Source organism: Misgurnus anguillicaudatus, chromosome 19 (genome assembly GCF_027580225.2).
Source record: "Misgurnus anguillicaudatus chromosome 19, ASM2758022v2, whole genome shotgun sequence".
Lineage (NCBI taxonomy): Eukaryota > Metazoa > Chordata > Actinopteri > Cypriniformes > Cobitidae > Misgurnus > Misgurnus anguillicaudatus.
Genome location: NC_073355.2, coordinates 40,375,477 through 40,401,618, shown reverse-complemented (window position 1 = coordinate 40,401,618; position 26,142 = coordinate 40,375,477). Strand labels below are relative to the sequence as shown.

Here is a 26,142-nt window from a genome sequence, read left to right as displayed (position 1 = left end):
CAATGATGAATACATTTTTTATATTTACAGTAGGAAATTTACAAAATATCTTCATTGGACATGATCTTAGCATGCTTATGATTTTGAGCATAAAAATCTATAATTTTGACCCATGCAATGTATTGTTGGCTATTGCTACAAATATACCTGTGGGACTTATTTTTATTTTAGTGCTGGGCAAAGATTAATCGCGATTAATCGCATACAAAATAAAAGTGATTTTTTTGCATAATATGTGCGTGTACTGTGTCTAATAATTGTGTATATTTAACCACACACACACATTCATATATTCATTTCAGAATTGTTTTACTTATATATAATTGTTTTTAATTTATTTTTAATATAGAATATATAAAAATATAAATAAACATGTAAATGTTTCTTAAATACATACATGAATGTGTGTGTTTTTATTTATACATAATAATTACACACAGCACATACTCATATATTATGCCAAAAATCACTTTTATTTTGTATGCGATTAATCTTTGCCCAGCACTATTTTATTTATTTATTAATTTCATCAAACAAGAAAATAAAATTTTCTTCAAGTATACAAAATCACACAAAACGTAAAATCATAATAATTAACAAATTGCATCGTGATATGTATCGTATCGTGAGGCCCTTGCCAATACCCAGCCCTAATATTCAAGCCTTATGGAGATAAAATTACTTTCTATAGTAAATCAACAAATGTAAAGCTGTGAATCACACAGTCAAACTTTCACACCAGTATTAAGAGACAAAACTTACCGAACAGCAGCAGAAAAGGTAGCAGGAACAGAAGAAGCTTCAGTAGTTTGGGAAGACACCTAACAGATACAAAAACAAAAGTGATTTTTTTTGCAAACATTTACATCTTGACCCATCCGCAAATAAACACTATAAATATGACTGATAAATAGATAAATGACAATATTGATATTACAGTTAAAAGCCTTTAACTCTTACCTGGTGAGAAGAAAGACGTTGATCAAAGACATTAATGTTACCAGCTGGTACCACCCTGTTCCTAACCACCAGAAGGCGCCGGTCGCTGCTTTCCCTGTTCAGTGAATATGCGTAAAAGACATTAGTGATAAAAGAACATCACTTCAATTAGAAATTAAGTACCCAAGTCTCAATACGAAAGACTAGAAGTGTGACTAAAAATATAATTAAGGAATCAATTATTGAGTGCTTGCATTTAGAAAATTAAATATTTTTTTAAAAGTTTTAATAAAAGTTATGTGAATGTCAAATAGGGCATGCATGTGATAATTTAGTCATGACAACAAATGTTTTTGCATCACTCAAACTAAATTATTATAAAATAATTATTTGCATGCCCATTTGGTTAAAACTCACTGGTGGCTCCTGTGGGCCCAATCAACCAACCATTCAATAATTTTCCAACAAATTAAATTTTTTTTTATAAGTAGTACATTTAGTCTTTCATATTCATTTTAGAAAATAAATGATTTAGGGAGGAAAATAAGTAGTTCAAGAATCAAATACAGTTTGAGTGACATGAATCACCGAGCTGAAAGATCAAAAAGACAGTCTCTGATGCTTAAGTGATTTGACAGAAGAGTAGTGTGATTTCACTGTGATTGAAAACAGCCATTAAAAGAAAGATGAACATAAAACTGACTATATTAGTGCATGTTTGACATGAGGAAGAGCAGGACGTGATAGAGACAGACATGCTTTACAATACTCTAAAGTATATCAACCTGGAGACAACACTGCCAACCACAGAATGGACTTCAGCTTACGAGCCACAAACACAGGAGCTGAAACAAAACCTCTGCAAACCCTCAGCAGACCAGAACCTGAATGTAAACCAGCAGATATAAACTCACAATCCCACAACATAAAGATATGAATCCAGTAATTTTGCAGAAAATGCAACTGGGGATTCTCAGCAAATCCTGAAATTATTCTGGATATCATGTCATTGTTTGTTATAAATTATTATAAATCAACAGCCTTGTGACCCTGGACCACAAAACCAGTCATAAGTCGCACGGGTATATTTGTAGCAATAGCCAACAATACATTGTATGGGTTAAAATTATTTACAAAAATTAAGAGCCATATTAAAGACCAAATTAAAATGTCTTATCGTAAATATATCAAATGTATTCATCATTAGATATACATGTTGCTTATGACTTCACTTTAAAATACTTTTTTTGCACCCTAAAATTCCATATTTTCAAAATAGGACAATATATGGCCAATCTTAACATGAAAGCTGAATAAATTCATTGATGCATGGTGTAAATCTTAATTTTAAAAAATCTAACCCTTATGACTGGTTTTGTGGTCCAGGGTCACAAGTTTAAATTTTTTTTAAATAAGCCTGATAAACAAAAATCACTTTCGAATGCCCAAAGAAAGCTGTCAAATAATACAAAAGCATAAATGTATGTAGATTTGATAAATGTGTATAACCTGTGTAAGACACAACAGCCCACAGTGCGGTGAATATGTGACGGGTGTAGGAATAATGTTTCGATTCCACATACTGCTTCTCTTCATTAACATCACCTGTGAATCCGTGACATGAATCAGTATCATCATACAACTTTATATATGAATGCAGTAAAAAAACAGATACAGTGATATAAAGTGAATAAATTCAAAATAAACTATTGAAAAGAAGTCAAAGTTAAAAGACTAGAAATGCCACTTAAAAAATTATATGAGCTTTAATAATAATAATAGCTTTGCTTTCACTGGCACTCGGGTTATGTACAACCATGACAGCAATGCAATTTGGTTTCAAGTTCATGTGGTCGCTGCAACTTTCCAATGACATTTAACACGATTGGAAAATGTTTTAAAAAAAAAAGTTTAATTTCATATAATTGTATTTCATTCAGTTTATTAACTGCATCATTTAACCAAGATTTCATTCAAAAATAGGAAACATCTATTCAACTGAAACGAGCTTAGTGCTGGGCAAAGATTAATCATGATTAATCGCACACAAAATAAAAGATTTTTTTTTGCATAATATGTTTGTGTGCTTTGTGTAATTATTCACAATCATGCATGTATTTAAGAAACATTTACATGTTTATATATATTTATTTCTATTTTTCTATATTCTATATATATATATATATATATATATATATATATATATATATATATATATATACTATATATATATATATATATATATACATATACATATACATATACATATATATATATATATATATAGAATATATACTATATACTATATATATATATATATATATATATATTCTATATATATATATTCTATATATATATTCTATATATATATATATATTCTATATATATATTCTATATATATATATATATTCTATATATATATTCTATATATATATTCTATATATATATTCTATATATATATATATATTCTATATATATATATATATATATTCTATATATATATATATATATATTCTATATATATATATATATTCTATATATATATATATATATATATATATATATTCTATATATATATATATATATATATATATATATATATATATATATTCTATATATATATATATATATATATATTCTATATATATATATATATATATATATATATATATATATATATATATATATATATATTCTATATATATATATATATTCTATATATATATATATATTCTATATATATATATATATATTCTATATATATATATATATATATTCTATATATATATATATATATATTCTATATATATATATATATTCTATATATATATATATATTCTATATATATATATATATTCTATATATATATATATATATATATATATATATATATATATATATATATATATTCTATATATATATATATATATATATATATATATATATATATATATATATATATATATATATATATATATATATATATATATATATATATTCTATATATATATTCTATATATATATTCTATATATATATATATATTCTATATATATATTCTATATATATATATATATATATATATATATATATATTCTGAAATTATTATGTATGTGTGTGTAGTTAAATATACATAAAAATTACACAGTACACACACACATATATTATGCAAAAAAAAAAAGTTTATTTTGTATGCGATTAATCACGATTAATCTTTGCCCAGCACCAGCTTACGTTTCTCTTTAAAGTCCCTCTATGGTGAAAATCAAGTTGTTTTTTATGTATATATGGTTTTGTTAATATGCATTAAGACAAACCATGTACAACTTCATTGTTCAGCACCATTGCTAAGTATTTTCTCCATAAATTTAGGGACAGTCTCATTCCTGCGGTATAAAATTGCCTTGGATTCACAAGCATGTAACCAATCATATCAACACAGTTGAATGTGTGGATCAGTAGTTCGACTTTTATTTTTTAAGATGCCTTAGGGTGTTTTCACATATAGTTCATTTTAAAAGAACCAAACCCAGTTCACTTAAAGTGAACCAGGAAAGGAACTAGCTGAATGTGACCTCAGTCCTTTTGGTGTTCACAATATAGTGGACTCAAAAGAGGACCCAGTTCTTTTTTTGGTCCTCTTCAGAACTGAAGTGATCTCAGACCTTTTCTTGTTCACATCACAACTTCAAAAGAACTCAGATCCCAGCTTTCTGTGCAGCAGTTGATTTTGATACAATGTCCAAACAACATGCAAAGCGGACCTGGACCTTATTGATTTCACATATCAAAAAGAAATCGAACCACAAAAGAACCCAAAAGCGAACCGTACTCAGACCACCTCCTGACGTGGTCTGAGTTCGGTTCACTTATGGGTCCTTTTAAGGGGGTCTGAGATCACTTGGTTTGTTCACATATACACCCTGAACTGATCTGAGAGCGTTTGGAGGGCTCAAACGAACTAGGTGTGAAAACACCCTTAGACTCGGTGCTTAAACAACAGCTCTACTCCTGTGCTACTCAAACATGCAGGATAAGTGCTGTAACATGTTAACATCAGCGCAAAAAGATTATAGTGCTGCAAAAGCGCAGTTCACGTATGCATTGTGTAAAACCGAACTAAGAATCTATTTACATATACATCTATAGTCGCAGTGGTGCGAAAGAGTGGAGGCGGAGACAAATTAGCATACTATGGTCTGTGCGGCTGAGTAGAGGCATGGACTAATTTGCATATTCATAAATCCACGTATACTAAATGAGGCAAAGATGTATTATTACATTCAAACTGTTTAATAACAAAGTAATGGCTGTAACAGGTAAAACTTTTAAATATACTGTTATGATGCTCGAAAATGCGTTTTAAATGATACAATTCTTGACTATATGGAGACTTTAACATCAGCGCTGATAAAAATATGTGCTGCAAATGCGCAACTCGCGTATGCATTGCAAAACCATACGTGTCCGGAACTGCCGAATGCAGAATCTATGCACACGTATATCTATGATCTGAACTGGTATTTAATATATTATTTAATAGAGACAGGGACTTTTTCGCATGTTCATCGATCTGCGCATACCAAATAAGGCGTAGAATTACTTTTTGATCTATTTTAATTCATGAAGAAAAAGGAAAAAAGTTTGATGCTCAAAGATCAGTTTTAAGGGATAAAATTAAAATCGACTACAGGGGACTTTAAACAAAAATAATATTTGTTATTTTAAGTGGCATATCTAGTCATTTACTGATAGAAATTAAGGAAATTAATTGTTAGTCAAAGAATTTGAATGAGAGACAGTCACCAGATCTGAAAAATCAGAAAGGAAAATGTTTAAGATGTTTCTGCACCGCTGGTTAAAATGAGTTCAGAAAAGAGTTTTGTGCATTCACTGCGCTTGAAAAGAGCCATCAAATGAGTGACGGTCATAAGAGATTAATACACCACTGACTTTCAGTGCATGTGAAGAGTTTAACACACGTGAGAGAGGAAGACAGACATTCTTCATAACAGTAAACTAAAGTATATCAACCTGAAGACAACACTCCCAACCCCAGAATGGACTTCAGCTTACGAGCCACAAACACAGGAGCTGAAACAAAACCTCTGCAAACCCCCAGTAGACCAGAACCTGAATGTGAACCAGCAGATATAAATATCCAAAAATCTTTTTAAGGGATAAAATTATTGACTACAGAAGTATTTAATACTCCATCCATATTCAGTTATTCCAAGCATTAGTTACTTCTACCCATAAAAAAATACAGTTTAAACTCCAAATACAGTTAAAAATAAATCATTAAATAATAAAAACAAAAAATGTAACTTCAATTACAACTGTATGAAAAGATCTGATAAAAGTATAACCTGTGTAAGACACGAGAGTCCACAGTATGGTGAGTATGTGATGGGTGTAGGATGTGCGTTTATGTTCTGTGTGTATTTCCACACGCTGTTTCCCTTTACAATCATCACCTGTGAATCAGCAGTGATGATAAACACAATTGTAATACATCACAGTACGTGGAAATATAAATACAGGACCAATAAAAAGTTAATACACTTTTGACTTGAAAAAAACTGTATCAAAGTACCTGAATAAAAATCAAACAATAAAATAATACAGTAAATAATGTAAAAGCTCATGACAAAAGCATAACTTTGTGTGCGTCACATATGCGAGGCAGATGATTTTTACGGACTGAAGCTCAGGGACCAAAAAGAAAAACAAAGCTAAGCAGTGTGCATTTCCCATAATGCAAAACAGTTTTATACATCCACAAGAACCTTACTGGTTTAACAAAACACAGAAAAAAAAGGTAAAAAAATTAGGGGTGTCAAAAGATTAATCGTGATTAATCACATACAAAATAAAAGCCTGTGTTGTGTTTGCATTTGCATATATATATAAATAAATACACACATACATGTATGAATTTAAGAAAAATGCTATTTAGGTATATTTTTTATTTATAATAAAATATATCAAAATATTTATAAATATAAATGTTTCTTAAATACAAACATTAATGTGTGTGTATTTATATAAAATAAGTACACACAGTGCACACACATAAATTATGCAAAAACATTTATTTCGTATGCAATTAATCTTTTGACAGCCCCCTAAAGAAAGAAAGAAAGTTTGAATATAAATAAGCTTCAGTACTTTTCTTTCGCAAGTTGCATGAGAGCACTGTGACCAACACAGCTGTGTTGAAACCAACATAAAAAGTGTCTAAAGCCCTATTCGCATGGGAATCTGCCATGTCTGTAATTTGTAAAGTAAAAACATATTTCGTCAAACACAGAGGTCCTGCGATAATATTAGTCCCATGCGAATCGCCACCTCTGTAATTTGGCCAGGATTTGGCGGGGTCGTATATCAAGGCTGTGTGCTTTTTAATTCGTTTTTCTGTTTCTGGACCATTCGCTGAGGAGCGCGCACACATACAGAGAGGCAGCCATCTGCTTCTTATGGCTTTCCTTGCAAAACTTGAGGGTTTTTGTTATATATATCTGCCTTTAAATATCTAATCAGTCTCTCCTCGTCCATGTTTGATTATTGATATTTAAAATGTGCAGTACTTTCATTAAATGAGATCTCTGTATAGGGATCAGTGACAAGGTGAGAAATTGTTTTAAAAGCATGCATCAGGTTTATTTCAAAGCACATAGTGCATTTACGTTAATTTTATGCAATAAAAAATTATATTTGCACCTTTTGTATGAAAGTTAAGACCTGAAAATGTCAAATGGTGTAACCGCCAATTGCGCCAAACACAGAGAAATATTAAATATTTTATCCACCTTGATGGCATGCAAGCGTAATAAAAAATAATTGTATTAGTTGTTTCTAAATCTAAATTTTAATGCATTTTTGAAATATTTGTCCTGACATATGCTGAAAACAGCTCTGTTTTCTAAATAATCTTTGACACATGATGTAAAAATGTATGTAAAAAATCATATTACACTAAACTAGATGATTTTATTTTATTTAACTTTTTTTATGAATATTTATTAAAAAATACTAGTTCAACCAATTGAGACAGACCGGTTACACCACATTGACATTTTTGCAATTATCCCCGAATATTCTTTCAAAATGAAATGAAAACAAAAATGGTGCAAATAATTTTTATGAAAGTTAAGACTGAATGGACCAGAAAATGTCAAATGGTGTAACCGCCAGTTGCGCCAAAGATGGAAAAATATTAAATATTTTATCCACCTTGATGGCATGTAAGCGTAATAAAAAAAAACATTTTATTAGTCATTTCTAAATGTAAATTTTAATGCGTTTTTGTAATATTTGTCCTGACATATGCTGAAAACAGCTCTGTTTTCTAAATAATCTGACACATGATGTAAAAATATGTAAAAAATCATATTACACTAAACTAGATGATTTTATTTTATTTAACTTTTTTATGAATATATTTATTAAAAATACTAGTTACACCAATTGACACAGACCGGTTAGACCACATTGACATTTTTGCAATTATCCCCCAAATATTCTTTCAAAATGAAATAAAACCACAATTATTACACTTATTCCATAAAAAATGTATGTATGATAATGTATGCAAGTAATCTGCAAATTTATTGTGAAATTTTAACCCCATTACATTTAATTGAACCATACGGACACAAACTAATTAACGTCACGTCACTGACCCATAGGCAGAGCTGTCAGCCGCAACATTACAGGACCATTTCTAAACTGACGCTCAATGCCACATCACATATTAGTATTTAATAGTGCTTGTTTGTTACTGTTGTGTGTTTTGTGTGTGTACTTACAAAGTGATCCATTGAGATTGAGGTGTCTGTCTGTGGTCATCAGATGCCCCACATTTACACTGCCACAGTAACTGTCATGAACTGCAACACACATACACGCAACAAAAATCAAGACACGTGCAATCCCAGCATGCATTTCATAACATTAGCACTGGGGCGAAAAAGTGGGTGTGAATTTGCATATTTGCATAGATACCACACTGAGATCCTAAACAACCCTAAACATCCTCTGAGGCAACCAGGACTATTTTTTTAAATAGATATTGTACATCACAAACATGTGTAACCCTGAGATCACTAAAAAGCGACCCTGGACCACAAAATCAATTATAAGGAAAGATAGAACAAAGTTTGGTCGAGATACAACGATTTGAAAATCTGGATTCTAAGGGTGCAAAAAAAAATCACATTTAAAGATGTCCAAATAAAGTCCTTAGCAACACATTACTAATAATTAATACATTTTTGATACATTTACAATAAAAATGTACAAAATATCTTAATGAAACATAATCTTTACTTTTTATATCCTAATGATTTTTGGCATAAAAATTGATAATTCTGACCCATACAGCGTATTGTTGGCTATTGCTACAAATATACCCGTGCTATGTCCAGGGTCACACTTCACAGCTTAAATTAAGGACATCTCACCTGTCTTGTCTACACTGTTCATACAGGCGTCTGCAGCGGTCTGATGGGCGGCTGAGGACATCGATAAGGACTGCGATAAAGAATATGCAGTTTCATCATTTGTCATCTGGTCCGAATTGAAGGAGCAATCCTTACAGATGTAGCCGTTCGCTTTAGTGTGCGTCTCTGTTTTACTAGTGTCTCCATTCTCCAACATCAAACTGTGATCGGTTCGCCTCCGCCGCGTTGAACACAACATGACAAATAAACAGTAAAGAGTCAACTATTTTTGTGAAAACTACAGGAGTGATTAGAAACCTGCCCGATCTAAAATGTTTATAAAGTGATGATTGAAGAATATCTACAGAATTATTGTATAACAGGCAGTGCTAGTTATGAGACATGCTTTTCTTTTGGACTAGTTTAGGGTTAATAAGACCAAAAACAAGTAAATAATTGTCACTGACTTGAGTACGAGTGTGCGGTTGAGCTCTGTCTGAGAGTCGACTGATCCAGAAGGCTGGAGATCAGAGATGCATCACTGGCGGTGCTGATGATGCTCACGTCCGATGCGTACTGAATCTGATCTTTCTGAGGAGTCTGAGTCACGCTTTGGGACTCGTACATGGACGATTCTCGTTGTTGCCTTCTGCTTCGAACGGACCTTTTGGGAAAAACATAATGTTAACATAATTCATTTGAGGTGGAGATAAAGGTGAAAACACATCCAGACTTTAACCCCAGCGTGAGCCCCACAGCTTAAAATTTGAACACATGCGCTTACTAATGCACCTTTTGAAGCATTTCTTAAAAAGCAATATATTACACTAGATATGCACACTTCACCAGTTGTATGGTAACGTCTATAACTATTTTTTGAATGAACTACTGTTGAAAGTAGTTTCTGAACTCCTCATGTTCACGATTATAACTTTTCATACCTTTGTGTCAGGCAGATGGCCCATTAATCACCTGTGGCAGGCAGGCAAGTTGTAAAAACTTGCTTTAAATCATGCAAAAAAATGCCACAGAAAAACACCTTTCTGAGCAGTATTTATTCTTTCTTTGTTATCTTTAAATGCCATGCAAGATTCGAAGACTATATTCATGGCAGGAATAAAGTGTAATTATATAAAGTAAGCCTAGAAAAGATGTTTAATATTCATTTAATATTCGCTAAAAAACAACCAAAAAGACTATTAAACATGTAAATGTAATGCCAGTTTTTTGATCAATATTTGCATAATTACATGTAACGTGATAAATTTACATGTATTCATTCAACAGAAGTTGAGAAAGCCCATAGAGTTGTCAGATGATTAATCGCGATTAATCGCATACAAAATAAAAGTTTTTGTTTGCAATATACGTGTTTGTACTTTATGTAATTATTATGTATATATAAACAAACATTTATGTACATATTTAAGAAATTGTATATATATATTAGATTTTATTAAAAAAGTCATTTTTAAATTAGTGATGCACCGATTTTTGAGGAATTTGAAACCATCGGCATATCGGCGATGGTTAATAGCACGAGAAAGGCTGATACAGATTGCTTATAAATTGTATGTCTGTTGCATAATCCAGCATTAAAAAAAACCTCATTATCAAAATAATTAAATACTTCCCAAAACAAAATAAAATCTGTACAAATTATAGTTTGTCAGAAGTGCAATGTGGGGAAAAAATTGTAAATCATGTAGTTAATCACGTGAGAGATTACATATTCACGTAAAATATGCAGTCAGATTAAGAGTTTTTCGGAAAAATGTCTGCAGTCATTTTTTTCAAAATCTTGAAAAAAACAAAAATCGCCAACATTTTATCTTAATTTTATTATGTTGGTCAGTTGAATGTTAGATAAATCCAATCCATGTTCAGTAAAAAATTATTCGATGCAAAAAGTAACACACATAACTTATGCAAACACAAACTTTTATTTTGTATGCAATTAATTTTTAAATTAGTGATGCACCAATTTTTGATTAATTTGAAACCATCGGCATATCGGAAATAGCACGAGAAAGGCCGATACAGATTGCTTATTAATTATTAAGTTGCATGTCTGTTGCATAATCCAGCATTTAAAAAAAAAAAATTAATTAAATACTTCCCAAAATAAAATCTGTACAAATTATAGTTTGTTAGACATGCAAAGTGGGGGGAAAAAATTGTAAATCACATATAGTTAATCACGTGAGAGATTACATATTCACGTCAGATTAAGAGTTTCTCGGGAAAATGTCTGCGGTCTGTTTTTTTTCCAAAATGTCGGAAAAAATTGCCAAAACTTTATCTTAACTTTTATCTTACTCTTACGTTGGTCAGTTGAATGTTAAATAGATCCAATCTATGTTCAGTAACAATTATTTGATGCAAAAATAACACACACATAAATTATACAAACACAAACTTTCATTTTGTATGCAATTAATCGCGATTAATCGCTTAACAACATAAACCTAAGTGTATGAAAACCGAGCCAATGGGTGATTCTGTCTCTAACGTGAGGCCCACATTACGTAAACGTGTTGGCACGAGGGTGTGGATGTCTACAGATAAGAAGTGATGTCGCTCACTGAGGCTTGTTATCTTCTCCTGACAGAGAGATGACCATCTGACCTGTTCGCACTCGTTGTTGAGCGCTTGTAGGAGCTGACGTTGTGATTCTCTGTGAGCTCAGCAAAGCTGCCATCGGCGTAGAAACCGGCGCTGGTTTGTAGTCTTAAACTCCGGCGTGACATTCTGGGCGAGTCATACACAGGATTGATCTTGTGCTCCTTCTCGAACTCGAGCGCGGTGGAGGAGTAACTGGAGCTGAGGAGGACAACAGAGAAGATGAAAACTCAAACCTGTGCTTACAGCACTTTTTATAAAAACAAACACCTGCAGTCCCAGACTGCAGAATCCATCTAATCCAAGCTTATTTACACAGAAGAACAACTCTTAAAAACCCAGAAATGTTTCAGGCAGATCTGACTTAAGATTTTGAGGGCAAGTTTTGAACATTTTGGTCTATAATTACACATGTAAGATAGGATTTGTGCATCTGCCTAGGGCTGTCCGGACCAGTTAAACCTGGGTGTTGCAGTAAAGAAGGTCACCAAGATGCTTATGGCAATGCTACAGGAGTTACTGTTGTCTCTATGAGAGACCAGAGAAACTTAAAGGGCACCTATTATGCAAAATCCACTTTTACAAGATGTTAGGACATAAATATGTTAGCAGTGTGTGAACACAACAACCCTACAATAAACAAAATCTACCCACAACAACCCTACAATAAACACAAAATGCACCCACTCCTTTAAAAAAAATTTTATTGAACCAAAGCAGTCTCATAATCCTGAGTTTACACCAGTCGCGGTAGAGGCGTGAAGCGCGAGTGATTTCAATGTTAAGTCAATGTGAAGACGCGTTGACGCGCGTCTGGAGGTCCCGCCGGCGCGGATGAGGCGTTTGGCGCGGAAGACGCGTTTCCGCCTCATTTGCGCGTCTAGCTTGGCGCTCATTCAACCTGAAGGAACGCTTGATATTGTCCGTAAGCAGTCACCCGGAGCTATATGACACAAGTTCTTATTTCAATAGAAACGGGAATAAAAAGGACCTCGCTTGGAAGAGTGTCAGTGAGGACATTGGGGAACCTGGTAAGTTGTAATACACATTTCACTTTTGAGTAGAGCCCAACCGATATATCGGCATTCATAATGGCCGATAAATTAATATAAAAAAAAAAACGGACGACATAGCCTTCAACCATGTCGTGAGTGTTGCCGTTGTATAGTTTGTCCACCAGAGGGCACTCTACAACCTCCCTGTTGGCAACACTCGTGTATAAGGCGTCACACATCCTGCAACCTGCTGATCCAGCCAGAGTCGGGCAGAGAGAACAACAGTTAAGTGAGTTCATGGTGAGTTGGTCACGAGACAATAAAAGAAACAAGTTTCTTTTTAAAATGCATTATCATATTATTTTAGTTAAAACTCATAAATAACTACAAATAACTAATGTTAGGGAAATCTGTTAATGTTTTGTTACGCGTTTTTAAATAAAAAAAAATATATCGGCCGATATATCGGAATATCGGATTTTAAAACCAACAAACATTAGCCTGGGTGCCAGCCAATCTTAGCCCCGCCCACAAGAATTTGAGAACGGGCAGATCGGTCTGGCGTTTTTCCGTTGAGGAGCTGCTATGCTAGGACTAGAGCTGGGCGAACCAATCAAATTGTCAGGGCGGGCTTTATACGATGATGGACAGATAATCAACAGTAACGTAATGAACCACGTCACCAAAGAGCGCGTGTGTTGAATGGCTGCCGCTGTAGAGTTCAGATGTGTGGATTCTGACATTGGGTCTGTTCTAAAAGATATTGACAGAGCATTGATTTTAAAAGAGGAACAGAGAAACGCGAGCAAGGCATTTGTTGATGTTTTTGCCGTCCTTCCTATTCGGCAAAAGTTGATCGCAACTGAAATGGCTAACGTTATCATGGCGATGCAACTCAGCGTGCACGACGAGATGGATATAATTAGCGGTCGTTGCCAGCTTCTTTTCGAAAGCCCGGAATCGTGGTTGCTGAATAAGTGGAGGGACATGTTAGGCTCCAATATTTTCAAGCAAACGTAATGGGTATCGTCGTGGATGAAGTTCACCTAACGTACAAACGGTAAGAGATAGTCTTACTCTATGACTTAGTAAATACTTCATGTTGTGATATAAACTAAATGTTGTAAACATAATAGGTGTTGATGTACATTCGCTAACTCAGTATAATCACAATGTTAGTGTCATTGTAGCGAAATAACTAGCAGTTCGGTCAGGCTGCAAAGACGTAATTTCAACATACACTCACACACACACTCCGTTGCTCTGTTTGGTCGTAGGTCTATCCAATTGAGTGCAGAGGCATTTTTCGGTTGAGACACGCCTCATAATTATAGCTCAATGGAGCGGTATCAGACTCAAATTCTGACTAGAATTGAGTATGACAACGTCAGGCTAAACAAACATTTGTATCGGCCTTCAAAATCCTTTATCGGTCGGGCTCTACTTTTGAGTCACGTGACGTTTATAGACCCGCGCTGTTTATTTTCCCCCTATAGTAAGGTGACCAAATACAAACCGGTAACTCTCAATAAATGCACGATCAACATCAGCCATCTTGCAAACAGACAACCGCATAGCACTTGCCCCTCCCACAAGCAGCGGATTTTGCCTCTGACACGCGTCAAACGCTTGCTTTTTCCGCGCGTCTACTTCGCTCTACACGCGCGAATCCATTTAAACTGTTCAAGCAGCAAACTAGGCGCGGTAGAAACGCAGTTCTTGTAAACGCACCATTGGACATGCTGTTTTTTCAACTATAAAACAAAAATATAAATCATCATTAGTTATGTTCTCTTATAAAATTACGCCTTTTACACTTACACTGAAGTGCATTTTAGGGTGCTTAAATAAGCATTAAAAAAGTCATTGAGTCATACAACATCCAACACTTACAAGCAAAAACTCAAAAGGTTTAGAAATCTGGAGTAATGTGATAAATATTACTTTACAGGCCAGGTGCATCAAGTGGTGTGGTGTATACAACAAAATGCCCGTGGGATCAGAATGAAACCAAATATTTTCTAGGGCCTCGACAGACCCTACATCTAAACAATATTAAACATCAGGATAAGCACGTGTGCAAAGTAAAGATTTATCCTCAAAAACATAGTAGTTAAACTAGTAGGAAAGTGTAATGAAACACATCTTTTTAGTAGGGATATACAGATATCTTTTATCACCTACCTATGGTGTGAAAGGAAAGCAAATAATGAGTTTATATCAAGACAACAATTCACTAGGGCTGCATGATATTGAAAGATGTGATGTGATAATTTGATAAAAAATACGAAATACAATGTGATGTAATAATGCTGCAAGTTTTGTATAAAAAAATATTTATTTTTTATAAATATATAAAAATTACATAACCAACAAGTTTTACATACTTTCTGGGAAAAAAGCATTGCTCTTTCTCCCCACTTGTCTCTCTGCTATCTGCATTATACATTATACGTTGACTAAGGGTGTCACGATTTCGATTTTAAATCGAAATCGATCGAAATTAAGTCACAACCTCGAACTTCGAATTAAAAAAATGGGATCGTCGATGCTGCCACGCCCCCATGTCACGTCCGGTCGGCTTGCCAAGCAGGGGAAAATAAACTCTAAGAAGTGCCTTTAAAAACATCCATCCAGCGGAACGCGATTTATATTTTAAACACGAGGGATGTATTGCTACAACTCCTTGAAATGCATATTATAAACAGGATTACTACCTAGTGATCTGCCTTCGGACAGAGCGCAGCTCTGCAGGTGCACGAGAGAGCCGCAAAGATGCAGCGGGTTATATTTTAAACAAAAGGTATAGTTTGCCTCAGCTCGCATGAAACGCATAAAACTGAACAAATACGTAAGGATTATTACTTTAGTTTATGTTTAGACTTTGGACAGATGCGAGAGCACGTGCACGTGAAACAGAGAGAAGCGCAGCTGCTTATGACGCACCGGTTGTATTTCAGATAATAGGAGTCCAAGACGTGCGCATTAAGTCTATCTGCTGCGTGCAAGAAGGAATTCTCTCTCTACAAGCTCTCTCGCGTAAAGTAAAGCCCACAAACCCCCATGCGAGGAAAAGCACGCAATGTGCATGTTAATGTGAAACTATAATAATAATTATAATAATAATAATAATAATAATAATAATGGCATATACTTTTTTCTTAAAAAAAAATCATTAAAAAAAATCGAGAATCGAATTGAATCGTGACATCAGAATCTAAAATGTAATCGAATCGAGGATTTGTAGAATCGTGACACCCCTAACGTTGACTACAACATTTTAAAATATTAAATTAATTCTGTTATCACAAACCATTGCGATATGCACATTTGCAATATTTCAATAATTTTGATGTATCTTATAGTTTCCCGAAAGTGATAAAAGTTTAGCTCCCAAGGACACAAAAGCATGTTAATAATGTTTCATGTCAATTTTTTCATGTGTTAAATATGATCATGTTAAGATGTTACATACAGTCAAGTTTAACATAGGAAGCAAACTTCAATTACACTTAAAAGAAAAACACTCGTTCACTTCAAGTGATTGTTAAATGCTCATTTCTGACTCTAAATTAAGAAAAGCAACAGGATTACAGCATCCATCTCATCCAGAGCCAATTAAAGTCTTTTAGCCCATTCGTGCCTGATGCTGTGCGCCGAAACATTACATCTACAGCCGGTTACTTTTATTTCATGTTTCTAAGTGCTATAGAGGCTTAGATATTACGTTTTTGGTAGACGTTGACAATTCTTAGTATTTTTTCTAATAACCCTCAGGAGATAAGGGTATTTATCCTAGAATAACAGGTCTAAGGCGTTTTAGGAGTAAATGGGTTAGTAGCCTGCTGTCAACTACACCTACCACTGGAGAGCATCCACAATACACAGGTTACATGTAGGTCCAACATCACCATCGGCCTGGTACTCTAAACATGATCATGACAGTTAAGAGACCAAATCATTTTTATATGAAATAATCATCATTAGGTGATTATGTAAATGTAACAGGCAGAACCTAAAACTAACATTTTGCAACACCTGCCGATGACCAGTGACTTGAGTAAATGTAAAGGCCATAAAACTGCAAACTACTTCTGTACCAACTAAACATATTAAGGTAACACTGCAATAATGTACCATGCCCAAATATGATAAAAATGACAGACTATCTGGCGATTATCACGGTATAATACATTCACAAATGCATATTTTGTTTGCATTTGGGGTTTAGGGAGTGTTATTTTTAAGTCCCAGCAACAGGTCTTTTTTAAACTATTATCAAAAGATCTTTTTCATGTTTAAATACTTCCTTTTAGCTCAGCTTAATAGGAGATAACAAAACCAAGTAAGGGCAGTTTACATAGTAAAAGACACACCCTAATAATTCATGCATAAACGGTCTCAGCATCTGATAACAGACCAAAAAATAAACAGAGGAAATGATATGCAGCTCAAGTTTCTAAAAATAACATAACATTATGCATTCATTCAAGCTATACATCAATATGTATGTTCCTAGAAACCCTATGACCATTGCGCTGCAAACACAATGCTCTACCTATTGGGCTACAGGAACATATTAACTACTGTCAGTAAAGCACTACTAGTAGTATGTAGCAGAATGTCTGTGTATTGCTTTAAGAAACACCAACTGGAACAGCGCCAAATCAGATTGAATAAATTGCATCCACCCAACCAGGGGTTAATTCTTAAAACTTCCTAAAAAATTACTAGAAGTCAGATTATCTTTAGCGTGCACGCTCTCTGAAGAGGCAGCAATATGACATCATCACCCTTGTGGTCACACTAGACTTCACTTCTTCACCAGTATCTTACCATCACACACTGTGGCTTGTTTTCCAATGGATGACAAAAGTTTTACATTGATGCACTATTAGGCAAAACTTTTTTTAAATTAAAACATTTATTTGATTCAGTGAGTGGTTTTCAACCTACATCACTGCACGTTCTGTGTATCTTCCTTATCTGACAGGCACAGTTTAAGCTATAGACCCATATCTATCTATACATAGAGGCCCTATAGCAGCTGTTTCTGTGTGCAAATATATAGAAAGCTCTTTGCCATATTGGAAAGGTCAAAGTCGGTTCAAAAAAGACTTAAGAGCAAACCACAGGGTTCCCACACCTTAGTTAACTTCAAATTCAATTACCTTTCCAGGACTTTCCAAGTCCAATAACCTTAAAATTCAAGGACTAAATATGGGGACACATTTCAAGTAAGAGCAAGTTTACATCGTGTTACCTTTTAAGATACATTATTACAGTTCCCTTTTGAGGGAATTGCGCTGCGTCACTGCGCTGACACTTTTGGGACGCCTCCAGGGGTAAGTGCATCTGAATGTGTATATCAAATTCAACCAATGATGAGGCTTAACGACAAAGACAGGGTGACACGGGAGCCAGGGAGTATATCACTATCTGAAATATTTCCGAAGACAGCTTTAAAGGGACACAGGAAGTATGACAAGGGAGACGCAGCGTCTCATTCCCTTCTCAGGGAACAACAGTTACATACGTAACCCGAGATGTTTTCATGTGTCAAACACAACTATGCAAAAAAAGCATTTTGGTATGAATGAACATTTGCATACAGAAGAATATATAAGCATTTCAAGCGAACAGTGTGGCACGTGTGCTTAAAATGCTAGAAATTTTATGATATTATCCTACACTACACAGGGAATAATACGGATTTTATTTCCAGAAAACTTCTTGCATAATATAAATTCAAGCACTTCCAATGACCTGTATCTATGTATGTATATTTTCAAAAACTTCCATGAATTTTCCACCCCAGATTCACAAACTTACAAGGATTTTAAGGACCCATGGGAACCCAAAATGATTTAGCACTTGTATGAATATCTATAGCTGCATCAGTCTTTAGCACCTTTAGCATTAAATAATTCTCCATATAATGGTAAATAAGAACCACATAAAAAGTGCAGTGCTGTGGATTTTCTAGCACCAGAGATACAAAACGTGAACCCACTTTGGGAAACATAATTGAAGTTTTCTCAAAATTTGAAGCCACAGGCAGAACAACTACGAGACTACAGCTGAAGTCTGCGAACAAACACGATTGACAGGAAAATGTCTGTCAAAGAAAGTGCCAACAATCTGGTTGCTCTAGATTCAATAACAAACGTGAGAACATGCCACTATTAACCACTGACATGTATGATAAATGTGTGAAAAGATAAGAGATAAAGAACAAAGTTGTACAAAAAGTATTTCCCCCATCATCCAGAAAACATACAAAACCTTCATTGAGATGCACATTCGCTTAACTATGGCCAATCCACCCCCTCATACAGTCACTGCCAGACTGAAAATATTTTACAGCAAATATTAAAACTTGACCAGATCCCTAAAGCATCGAGTAAGAAGTGGGATGAGACTAAATATAGTATATTATATAATACACTATTATATGTAAAGTGGACCAAAATCCAGGTAGTGTGAATATATACTTTCTATGTAAGCATATGGAAAACGTATTTATCTTAAAGTACATTCGAATAACTTTTAATGCAAAGCAATATAAGAAAAACATTATTTATCACACAACAGTTCATATCAAAATCACAAATGTGCAGCCGTACCCACAATCCATCTCTCCGAAGACAAACACAGTAATACAAGATGTCTGACATGAGAAAATCTGATTATTGAGGACACACAGAGCTCCAAGTGAGATTAGGACGAGTGTTTGCACTGAGGCTAAAGAGTTCAGGCTTTACTTAGCAAGGTCCTACGGAGTTCAAATCCATGTCTGTTCAATGGTCAAGAGCTGCTGTTTCTGTCTTCACTTATACTGAATAAATACAGCACCAGCCGACCATTTGTGCCCACTTACTATAACAGCACTTGATCCTGCATCTTTCACACTATAAAACACAAATACAAAACACTTACTGGCAACATTTACACAGGGATTCCCTGATATTTAAAAAGTGTCTTACAACCTCACAAATAGTTATTTTCATCTTACAGTTAGATATGATCCATTATACCCCTTTAAAGCCATAATACATAGATTTCACCCGTAGAGGTCGCTATTACACAATAACAAAGGGGAAGCTTAATGACGTTAAAGGGCTCGTTATAGTCGTGCGTAGGTCCTACGGCGTAGCCGCGATGGCGTAGGTTCCGCGTCGATTTTCATTTATACTTTTGCATCGTCGTCCGCGTCGATGTGCAAACACGCGGCAGGCCGCTGGTAGGCAGTAACCACGCGTGTAACCACAGTAGCAGCGCGAACGCCAAAGAAGAAGCAGCTTTGCAAGTTAAGCCACAAACGAAGAAGAAACGGCAACATGTATATAATTTGAGAAGACCAGCAATGATGGATGTAAAAAACAGCGACTTTTGTTGCAGTTTGAGTTAAATCACTCCTCAACTTGGCTATTCTTTGTTTTCACCGTCGCAAACGGAAATACCTGACGCAGTTTTTTTACCTGACGGGAGGGGTTCTGGTTGACCAATAACAGTGCTTGTGGTCCGCGTAGAACTGACGCGCTGTTAAAAATTTTGCGAGGTGCGCGTCAGGCTACGCAGAGCTACGCACAGGCTACGGATAGCCAAAATCGCCCTTAAGAGGATAGCAAGATATCAAGATATCAAGTCTTTAAAAAGGCGACAATTATTATGGGGACAAGCCATTATTTAAAATAGGAATTTCTCTGGATTTACAAATCCCTACGGAACTTTTGGGATAATGTAAGCAAGTATACAACCAACTGCATTAAATATAACAAACTGTTCAAGTGGTTATTGTATATTTTAACACAATATTCTTACATATTGTGAAAACAAAGGAAGCAGAATGTAACACTCAAAAATGACTTATTAAAATCATTCAGTTATTGCAAACCATTGCAATATGCATATTTGCTGTATCACTACTATTTCGATATATCTTACAAACTTTTTTATATTTAGCTTTTTAAATGCAAATGATGAACATTATATTGATGAAGAAGAGGTTGCATTACCAGTTGATGTGACGTGCAACAAAAATTCAAATGTGATTGCAAATTCAGTTTTACATTTTACCTCATACATATTTACATTTGCCCTGAAGCTATCACTCGGATTAATAAAAAGTATTTTCACAGAAGCTGTCAGGCTATTATGCTTCTCTATCACGCTGTTCAAAAGAAAAACAACCCATTTTGTAAGAGAAGCATCTGTTATTAAACAAGCCACATATTGTTTGAAATTTTATACAATTCTCTTTTGAAATCTGGCGTAATATTAGCCTAAACTGAGGAGATAATGAAATATTCTAAATTCCTAAAATGTTGACAAATAAAACAAAAATGAAACAACAAATTAAAGGTGCAGTGTGTAGATTCAGTCCACACAACTCAACCCTCCATTTTGAAGCACATAGAGAAGCTACGGCAGCCGCTACAGGACAAACTTGTTGTCGTCTGAGACAACATAGGCCCTGACCCAAATGTTTCACTCCGGACTTATGGACTTTCTCAGTCCACACTTTGATAACATTATGAAGTGCAGACCTTAGGGACCCTTGAATCAAGTCCACTAGTGAGCACCGGAGTCGTATTTCGGGAAAGACTCGTCAGATGCGTCACAAGAAGTTGCCCAATCAGTGTGAAGGGCTTTCGCAAGGGCTTCTGGGTTGGTAAAGTGCGTGAAGTCTATTCCAGTGCAGGCTCCGCCAAAGACCGCATCAAGGGTGCAAAGGGGGTGCTGATGAGCACACTTCGGAGCGTAAAAATGACAGATGGGACACCTTACGGACTCGTAGACCAAGCGAGCATGCGCAATTTAAGGCCATGAGACTGAAAGTCCACATGAAGTGCGCCATTGGGGCAGGGCCATAGTGACAAACATGCTTTGTGGAGCAGTTTGTCCATTTAGGGCTACTGTAGAAACATGACAGCGTAAAATTCCGACTTCAATGTAAGGGGAACCACGATATATAATCACGAGATAACAATGGTTCATTTGTACATATATTATATCTCTATATTATACTCCATTTCTGTCAATAGACCCAACTCAAATTTACACACTGCACCTTTAAACACTGCAGGTATTGAAGATTAGTGATGTCACTCCATCTAGCACAAACTCTAAAAAAAAAAATAGGCCATAATGTACTGTATTAATATATACCAGTTTTCCTTATTTTTCACAGCTGTCTAACCTCTATGTTATATTTTCACTGCATTGAGGTTAACAGAAAAGTCTGTAAAATGAATGTAAAATTACAGTGCAGCTAATGCAGAACAAGGTTGCACTAAATGTCACTTCAGTGAATTCAGGATGCGACATGTACACAACATAATAATTCGGTTGTCAAGGCCTTCAGCAGCTGACTCATTCATTACTTTCTCCGTGTTTGCAATATTAACAACAACTTCTGCAATGTTGTCTAAGAAAACCCCTGCAGTTTCCTCCTGAGGTCTAACCTGCAGCAGCTATATTAAAACCATTCTTAGTTCTTCCTAACCCAGTTTTACTCACAACTGCTGTAACAACGGTAATGCATGCAAATCTAGAAAATATTTTTAAAAATCCTGCTTCTGAAATGAACTACATTGTACAATTAACAACAACAACAACAGATTCTGAGGCCAACATATCTTAACTACAAGAATGCAAAATACAATATTGCAGCTGCAAAATTGTCTAAATTCAGGTGTTACAAATTTAAACTTGTCATTAGAGTAGGCTAACTTTTTCAACCATGCAGTCTATACGAAGCCTTAAGACTCATTCAGGCTCCTCTTAAATAGATTTGAAATGCCCATTGATAGGAAAATAGGTTTAAAAAAAAGCTGAACACGCATGTGTGCTATTCTCACAGTTGAGCTCAAACAATTCCTCTCTTTGTGTGCACATGTCGTCTGTCACACGTTAAGTAACTCTGATTCGTCATGTCGTTCTGAATGCCAGCGACAGATGGCTCAACGGATCAGATCGACATACAATCTCACTTCTTTTTATGACACTCTGTGCCTGAGGTCTACACAGTCATGCATCCTACATACTGCTGAAACAGCCAATGAGACTTAAGCTTTCAACAGCAAAAGGATAAACAAACAGAAGGATCATAACCCGACAGTTATCTGCAACATAAACACAGACATATCAGCTCATTTACACCTCTAAAGCCTTTATTATTACAGTAATCAGTAATTATCCACATTATCAACATTTACAGTCAGAATATGCACGATAATGAACAATGCAATATACTATAAGTTAAAAGATGGGTCGATATTTTCTTACACCCCTAGGAGATTCCTTAAAGGAATAGTCTACTCATTTTCAATGTTGAAATGTGTTGTTACCTTAACTAAGAACTGTTGATACATCCCTCTATCATCTGTGTGCGTGCACGTAAGCGCTGGAGCGCGCTGTGACGCTTCGATAGCATTTAGCTTAGCCCCATTCATTCAATGGTACCATTTAGAGATAAAGTTAGAAGTGACCAAACACATCAACGTTTTTCCTATTTAAGACGAGTAGTTATACGAGCAAGTTTGGTAGTACAAAATAAAACGTAGCGCTTTTCTCAGCGGATTTAAAAGAGGAACTATATTTTATGGCGTAATAGCACTTATGGGAGTACTTCGACTCGGCGCAGTAACACCCTCCCTCTCCCATTATGAGAGTGAGAAGGGGAGCGGACTTTTCAGGCGAGTCGAAGTACTCCCAAAAGTGCTATTACGCCATAAAATATAGTTCCTCTTTTAAATCTGCTTAGAAAAGCGCTACGTTTTATTTTGTACCACCAAACTTGCTCGTATAACTACTCGTCTTAAATAGGAAAAACGTTGATGTGTTTGGTCACTTCCAACTTTATCTCTAAATGGTACCATTGAATGAATGGGGCTAAGCTAAATGCTATCGAAGCGTCGCAGCGCGCTCCAGCGCTTACGTGCACGGACACAGATGATAGAGGGATGTATCAACAATTCTTAGTTAAGGTAATAACATATTTTAATATTGAAAATAAGTAGACTATTCCTTTAACATATCCTTATGAAAGCTAATGATGGTTTTACTACAGTAAGCACACACACACACACACACACACACACACACACACACACACACACGGTACCGATAGTAAAACCATGATTTTGCCAATGGTCATCAATACAGTAAAAAGACATGGTTACATGACATGACTTTAACTTATTCACCGTATTCCCCAGAGTTAGATAAGTGCATACATACACTTTTCATCATCTGACGCACCCACCGCCAGCCTAGCTTAACACAAAGACCGGAAGCAAATGGCTCCAGCCAGCACACCGCTCCCCACAAGCAACAAAACAAGAGCCAACATTTTCCCATCTATATGCTGTGATCTGTATAGTCACAGTGTGTACACTACAACTAACAGAGTTATATGAGACACAGCCATCTTTTAACCGTATACATACTGGGAATTATATTCTCAGAAGGTGAAGCACTGCTGCTTGGGTGAAGTGATTTGCTCGCAGCACCTGAGAAGCCCTGTGGTGAGGAGTAGAGTAGCAGTGCTTTGCCTTTTAAAAATACAAATCACAACATATAAACAGGAAAATGTTGGCACCATTGTGTCACCCATTGGGAGCAGCATGCCAGCTGGAGCCATCAACTTCCAGTCCTTCTGCTAAGCCAGGCCAGGTTAGAGGTGGGTGCGCGTCAGACAGAGTTATGGCACACGCACAGAAATGGACTTATCGAACTCTGGGGAATAAGATGAACAAGCTAAAGCCCCCAAAAGTCTGCGTTTCCCTTTAATTTTCGTGAGAGTAGTCTGCTGTAAGTTATACCTACATGTTTTAAAGCTTGTACAGCAGAACTTTTGTCTGGTCTACATTATGGGGCTGTTTACACTTGGTATTAAGATGTGTTTTCATCGATCGGATCACAAGTGGACGAGAGAGACACATTATGTTTACACCTGTTATTTAAATCCGTCTCTTTTGTCCACTTTCGACCGCTTCTGTGCTGAATACTATGAGGGGGTGGTCTGTGAGACGGTGGGCGAGTCTCTCTGCTGTCATTCAAACCCGAGCGGGAGGAATTATGAGTTTATATGGACGCAAACTAATATTATGTCGGAGTGCACTGCTTGTTTAAGCAAGTAAACATGCTGCACAGTGTTTTGTACATGAGTATGTAAGAGCTTTCTTTGAATTTTCAGCGCAATTGATGAAATAGAATCGCGCATCTATCATACGCTTTCAAAACAAAACTACGGAGATCAGGCGCATAGTTTTATCAATGAAAGGCTAAAAATAGCGCTGTTCACCGAATGTTCACGCCAGAAGTCAAAAAAGACGTAAAACTTGTGTTTAATACCTCAGTCGCGTGTGGCTGTTCGAACGCATTCAACCACATGTGCGTTCCGCAACTCCAAAGCGATCCGATCGAAAGTGGTTTCGACCACCTCTGGATGTGGTTGAAAGTGGTCGAAAGTGGACGAGCTCAAAACGTTTTGAACACCGTTTACACCTGGCATTAACGTCGTCCACTTGTGATCCGATCGACGAAAACACATGTTAATGCCAAGTGTAAACAGCCTCAATTATGACTTTAAAGTAGACCTGCTTTAAAATGTGACTGATAACCTAGGACTGCAATAAAAGACAATTTCTAGCAAACAACTTTTCCTTACAGAATCATGACATTTAAATTAGCCTATTATTTATTACTATTATTTATTACCATTATTTTAAACAACCGTTTATGGAATTCCCACTGTAACTTTGTAACATGCCTGAGGTAAAACCAGCATAAAAGTAGACACCCAAAAGAGCCACACCTGCATACTATCATCTCACCTTCCCATAACCAAGACACTATTACACATCTGAACAAAACTGCTGACTCCAAACATCAATGCACGGATAATGTGATTTACAACAAACTTAAAAGTAAAACACGGACATGTTTGGATATTCTCGATATTCCAGATGTTCTTATTCAAAGCACAAACACAAAAGACTTCAGCGTCAAACAGGTTTAACTCGCTATGGAAATACCAGAAAAAACAGCAAATTCACATTACTTGATGAACGTCAGTGGAGTCACACATATCTATGTTTTCATTGAAATGCTTATCTGCAAGACCTTTCATTTCTGT

The 26,142-nt window shown here is 35.3% G+C and overlaps 1 protein-coding gene across 9 annotated transcripts in view; it reads right to left on the bottom strand.

Annotated features, from left to right (window-relative positions):
- The window catches only part of LOC141349035 (SUN domain-containing protein 1-like), a 41,505-nt gene that overhangs the window by 10,712 nt on the left and 4,651 nt on the right, over nt 1–26,142 (bottom strand). For 4 of the 9 annotated variants that reach the window (XM_073857623.1, XM_073857620.1, XM_073857624.1 and 1 more), the window contains 10 exons: nt 12,010–12,204; nt 9,853–10,045; nt 9,403–9,631; nt 8,749–8,829; nt 6,307–6,414; nt 5,972–6,070; nt 2,449–2,544; nt 1,725–1,823; nt 961–1,054; nt 763–821 (listed from right to left, as the gene is read on the bottom strand). In XM_073857623.1, the coding sequence (XP_073713724.1) occupies nt 763–821; nt 961–1,054; nt 1,725–1,823; nt 2,449–2,544; nt 5,972–6,070; nt 6,307–6,414; nt 8,749–8,829; nt 9,403–9,631; nt 9,853–10,045; nt 12,010–12,131 (1,180 nt within the window). In that variant the 5' untranslated portion in view covers nt 12,132–12,204. The remainder of the gene's footprint in view (nt 1–762; nt 822–960; nt 1,055–1,724; nt 1,824–2,448; nt 2,545–5,971; nt 6,071–6,306; nt 6,415–8,748; nt 8,830–9,402; nt 9,632–9,852; nt 10,046–12,009; nt 12,205–26,142) is intronic. The other 5 variants (XM_073857622.1, XM_073857625.1, XM_073857626.1 and 2 more) reach the window with 5 other exon arrangements.